The sequence below is a fragment of the Fundulus heteroclitus genome, unplaced genomic scaffold (genome assembly GCF_011125445.2).
Source record: "Fundulus heteroclitus isolate FHET01 unplaced genomic scaffold, MU-UCD_Fhet_4.1 scaffold_61, whole genome shotgun sequence".
Classification (NCBI taxonomy): Eukaryota; Metazoa; Chordata; class Actinopteri; order Cyprinodontiformes; family Fundulidae; genus Fundulus; species Fundulus heteroclitus.
In genome coordinates, this window is record NW_023397044.1 from 440,232 (window position 1) to 446,231 (window position 6,000).

Here is a 6,000-nt window from a genome sequence, read left to right on the forward strand (position 1 = left end):
AATATGTCAGCACAAGGTCCAAAGTACTGTATGTAGGCAAGAGTACATCGGTTTAAGCATATTTTGAGCAAAACCAATTGAATGAAGGATAGTTTTAAAGGCTACACTACGGTTATCACATTCAGTGTCAACATGAATGTTAAAATCCCCCACTATAATAACCTTGTCAGTGTTTAACACCAAATCAGATAAGAAGTCTGAGAACAGATGCAAAAACTGAGTTTAAGGGCCTGGTGGATGATAAAAAACGACAAAGAGAAGAGGTTTTATTGCTTTGCAGATCTAACAGCACACGTACAGACACCAGTCCATTATCTCAGGCCATGAGAATGTCATTAGTAACCTTAACCAGAGCTGTTTTAGTGCTATGATGAGCTCTGAAGCCTGACTGAAACTCTTCAAATAGGTCATTACTTTGTAAATGTTCAAATACTTGATTAGCAACTACTTTCGCAATCATTTTATATAGGAAAAGAAGATTAGATATTAAGCCATCTTGATCAAGAGATGATTTCTTAAGGTTTAATAACAGCTACTTTATTACAACACATCCCTCTGAATCCATCAGGGACACATGTTTGAAGTCATGTTTTATTTTAAGAAGTAATATTATAATACAAAGTATGTCAGGATTTTTAGTGCGTTACCTTGGTAAACACAACAGAGAACTTCATAAAGTAGTAGTAGCTGTTAATAAGACTACATGTAACATTATGTGTATACATGTTTTATTAAAATGGTTTACTGAATTTGAATTATGACTAGAAAAAGCTGTTCATGCATAACAGCAAGTGAGAATGCCAATCTGACGAATGATTTGAGCAGAAGATGCAGAAGATCCCTAACCTGACCCTTGCCAGACGGATGTCGCTCTGCCTATCTCCACTCACATCCATCTGGGACATCTCCCATAGAGTGATTTCTCCAACCAATTTTATTGTCTAGCCAATCAGGACGCAGGGCTGGAGTTTCATAGATGTGACGTAGTGGAGAAGTGACCGTGACGTGAGACTGTTTTGATTTAGACAGCAATGGCGGCTCGCACCGAGGAAGCAAGCGTTAACATTGATGCTGCTATTTCTTCCGTGTTGTCCAATCTACCTAATATTGTTTGATTAAAAGAACATCAGAGAACGGCTCTGAAGGCTTTTGTTGGTGGAAACAATGTTTTTGCCATTCTCCCGACTGGATTTGGCAAGTTTTGTTTGCTGGGGCGCGTCCGCGGAGCGGTTAGCGCAAACCATATTAGGAGGCCTTTAGTCCTCGACGCGGTCAACCCGGGATCGACTCCGACCCGCGGCGCTTTGCCGCCTGTTTTCCCCCCTCTTCCTGTCAGCTCACTGTCAATAAAACGCGTGCCACTAGAGCCGCGTCGATAAAGATGACAGAGAAGTGGCTTATCCAATCATATTCAAGGATTTTTGATAATAAAGGCAATTCCTATCTAGATGTCCCAGATGGATGTGAGTGGTGCTAGGCGGAGCGACATCCGTCTGACAAGGGTCAGGTTAGAAAATCCCTGCAGAAGAGAAAAAGTAGTGAAAAAAATTTGAACAAATTGAAGAATTTGAAAAAAATTTAAGAACTACAAGAAATAGCAAAATGTGAAGAATTTGAAAAATTTGAATAAATAGAAAAATAGAAAAATTTGAAGAATTACAACAATTGGAAGAATTGGAAGAATTTGAAGAATGTGAAGAATTTTAAGGAATTTGCATTGATTTCAATGGGAACAGTCAAAAAAAATAAAAAAATAAAAAATTGCACAAAAAGTGAAATTTTTTAAAAAGTGTAAAAGTTAGCATAATCATGAGATATAGCAGTCATGACGAGAACAAGCCGAACGTTTTGTTACCAATTATGCGGGAGTAGCTAGATGCCGATGGAATGATAATAATAAAGAAAAACAGGAAAACAATAAGTGAGAACGCTGTATAGCATTCTCACTGATTAAGTGCAGAATGAGCAGACACTAAGGCTGAAGCTACCAGACAAAGCTACCAGACTTTTCTGCCATCAGCTGAAGCGTGTGAATGTTCACACACACACACGCACATAAAATATTATATAATGTTTGTGTCAGTATATAGTTTTCATCTTAAACAATCTTTGAATCCATTATTACTATTATTTAGTGATTTATGTAATAAACAAACTGTTTAAACTGGGGCTGCATGAGATCTCTACACAATTAAAATAAGTGTTTTAAGTAGCTTTAATAGCTTCCTACTCATGAGGAACTAGATGGCGCTGTCACAAAAAGAAAGGGTTTAGAATTGCATATTACTGTTTAGTAGTTTAAAGTAATAAACTTTCAAGCTGTTTGTGGGTTTAAGGGGTCTAGAACTGCGGTTCTGAACGTGCTGGTCTGAAACTGTGGTCTGCGGGTATGCAGACACGTACTACTGATCAGTGGGGCAGATACGTTTCCCTATCCTCACCACCAGGGGCCAGCTAGTGAGGAAGTCACTGATCCAGGAGCAATGGTCAATGAGACCAACATGGGAGCAGATGACCCAATGTTGTGGAGCTTCAGAGTCAGGATGTTCGGAAGCATGGTCATAAAGGCTGAGCTGAAGTCTACAAATAGCATCCTAACTTAGGTGTTGGGACGCTGTATACTAATCAGAGCCATGTCAAGTGCCAACGAGGCAGCATCCTCTGTAGAACTATTTCCCCTGTAGGCAAACTGTAGGCTGTCCAGGCCAGCAGAGATGGTGTCCCTGATGCATTTCAGGAGGATCCTCTCAAAGTACTTCATGATGACAGGGGTCAGAGCAACAGGACGGTAATCAGTTAAGTAAATCATAGTTGTTTTTTGTGCACAGGCACAATGACTTCAGGCAGGCAGTGACCACTGAGAGCTGCAGGGAGAGGTGTAAAAGATGTCCAGAAAGACCCCTGCAACTTGGTCTCCACATGATTTTAGCGTCTGACCTGGCACAATGTCAGGACCTGCAGCCTTGTTGATGCTGACTTTCTTTAAAAAGGTACAGGTCACTTGATGCAGCTGCAGGATGAGAGACTGATGCTGCACCTCTGGTTTTGGGGTTTGTTGGGGTTGCCAAAAGAAGAAGCATCAGAGAAAACCCTTCTTTATCCTGACCAGGTCCGTGCGTATAACACAAAGATCCAATTACAGAGTTCCAGACACACAGAGACACGTTCATAAAATAACTAATTTCCTCCTCTGATTAAAAATGCAGCTACTAAGGCTAAACAGAGCATTAAGCATTCATTTTGTGCCTGTTAAGTTGTCGATAGGCAGCAAATGATAATGAAATAAAAATGTCAATTCTAGGTGTGGACAAAACTATTGTTTTATTGACATAATTAATCTGCTGGGAGAAGATGTAGTGCCTCCTTAAATAGTGATCCTTAAATACATAAATAAGTATTTAAGGATCACTAGGTGATGAACTTTCACGAACACTGTGGCCTAACTTCAGAAAAACTGCAGGAAAAGTAATAATAATCATAAATAAATAAAAATGTAAGAGAAACACTGTCTGAATACTGTCTGATTATTTTTTACCTTTGGTTTCCTTGTGGTATAAGTATGACATAGAAGCCCATTTCTTTTAGCCACTTATCACTAGGCTCATTGGGAACCTATTATCATGTAAGAAAAAAAAATCTCCAAAGCATCGTTAGAAAATGCAACAAATAGTGACATCTTGGAGTCAGCAACTCTCCATATAAAAGCAATACTATATAATTAGCAATAAGTTGTTTAGCAAGGATGCCAAAAGAAAAGAAGAAAAAAACCTATTAAGGCCACATTCCAATCAAGGCGCTCCTACTTCTTCCTACCAACCTTCCATCCAGATGTTGTGGGAATAATTTGTTTAACAGCAGCATCTTGGTGAAGCTCCACTCTGCCGGTTTGTTTTAGGTGTTCAGTGATCGCTATCGGGAAAGTTTCCACTCCCCTTCTTAGAGACCACTGAGCCCAGGACTCTCTGTGAGCTCTCTGAGCCAAACGTCCAGGAGAGATTATAGGAGCTGAGCCTGTGGGTTTTCAAACATATCGTTTTAATTAAACACATTTGTGCACATTTGCATTAATGTGAAACCAAATATGATTTCTCTTTCAAATGAGAATCATACACCTATACATAATATGTCATAAAAGATACAACTAAAATCAAGTTTACCAAAACGGCAGGTAGCGGTATAGATAACTGGTTATACAGAAGATACAGTTGCCCATTAAGGATAAAAAACAAAGGTTTTTCTCATTATGTCGTTCCGTGACTAGCTGCACTTGCTGATTTGTAAAAAACCAAGCTGCCAATATGTTGCGTTCACTGGCTGCAACTTATAGTTTTAATCTTTCACAACAAACTGAGGAAATTCCAACTTGTGGATTTTTCTTCTAACAGCAGCTTCAAGGGTAACAACAAATACTGTGTTTACCTAATGTGATTTTCAAAAATTAAATAAACAAGGCATTAGGGTCAGAATTATGTTTTTATTGCTGTGAAACTGCTAATATTTGTCTCATTAGAAACAAAATAGAAATAACCTCTATACATTTTGTAGCATGTCATATCATCCAAAAACTATTAAGTAAGATAAACATAGAAAATGTAGGGAAGATGAAATTAAAATTGTGTAGTGTACCTGAGTCTAGCAGAAAGCCCAGAGTCAGGGAACCTCTCTGCTGTTCAGCCTTGTAGAGTGAAGGGAAGCAGGAGCGAACGCTCAGCTTTCTACAGTCCCCCGCAAACACACCACGACACAAACTGTCAATGGCTATGTCTGCCAACTAAACACAGAGGAAAAAGCATTTAAATGGCACCAATAATTTTTTTCAATTAGTAAAGGGGATATAATAGATTTATTTAGGCCTGATAACTGAAGGCAGTGCAAATACCTATTGAAACTAGTGTTTCGTATTCTCTCTGATGTCAAATGAATTTGGTTTTGGAGACCTGAACATATTCGAAAACTCAACAAATTTTGCAAAGAAAAACAAGACAGTTACAGATGTGTCACAGATTGTTAAAAGATCATTTAAAAATGGCTCCACAGCACACCCTGCATTGTTCCTTGTCGCACCAGTTGGACCAACAAGTATAAAAATTGGTACATATGCAAAACTTGCCAATACAAACTGAACACTGTCATTGATGTTCGCCTTATGCCCAACAGGAGGTCAGCCAATTTGATCTCTTGCTTATGTTGTCTTTTAATGAACATAAAAATAATTTTGAGGTATTGGCTTCAAACACAAGTTTTCTTCATTTATGGGGAAGTGTGGAAATTTAGAGCTTTACGAGTAGGCATTTGCCTCAGCCATGGCAAGAATAACCAGGAGGATTTTTCAATACAATACCATGGACCTTTATAGCCTCGTGAGACCATCCTGATCTCGCGAGCTTTCAAGGTTTCACTTGCAGATCAGTCTGGCTACTCTCCGTTAAAGAAAATTTGGAGCCGTTCACCAAACGAACGTCCAATCAGCGTTGGCTTTGAGGCGGGTTGAGGTGTGACGCAACGGGAAGCGCGTCAGTTCAGTCTAAACAACATGGCGGCTTCAGCCGATGAAACAAGCGTTAGCGTGGCTATCGAGCAAGTTTTATCGGAATTACAGAGTATTTATTTGCTGAGCTAACGAGCCTTTACCTGCAGCAGCAAGAGTAGCTTGGCTTGTGGTTGTGTTTTCGTCGTCGCTCGTAACAGAGCGACGACGAATCTGATTGGTTCATTTGGCCCGTCTATCACCAACATAGGCCAATCAGCTAACCAGTATTTTCGCCCCTTCCCAAAGTTACTTCAACGGAAGGTTTCCAGATGGATATGCGGAGCAAATCTATCTGGCGGAGTCAGGTAAGGACCTTTAAGGGCAGCAAAATAATTTTTATAGGTTTCCGGATATACACGCTGCAGAGATTTGGCTCTGCTTTCTCTACTCCTCTTGCCATGGAAGAAAACCAGAACCAGCCTGGTTTTGATCTGATTGAGGTTATTAAATACAGTGCGACCATCTGCATC

General features: G+C 39.6%; 1 protein-coding gene across 1 annotated transcript in view; it reads right to left on the reverse strand.

Moving 5' to 3' along the window:
• Positions 1 to 6,000, reverse strand: part of ppox (protoporphyrinogen oxidase) — a gene marked incomplete in the record, with an annotated part of 34,971 nt that overhangs the window by 22,063 nt on the left and 6,908 nt on the right. The window contains 2 exon segments of the mRNA XM_036133361.1: positions 3,818 to 4,011; positions 4,627 to 4,771. Coding sequence (XP_035989254.1) covers positions 3,818 to 4,011; positions 4,627 to 4,771 — 339 coding nt within the window.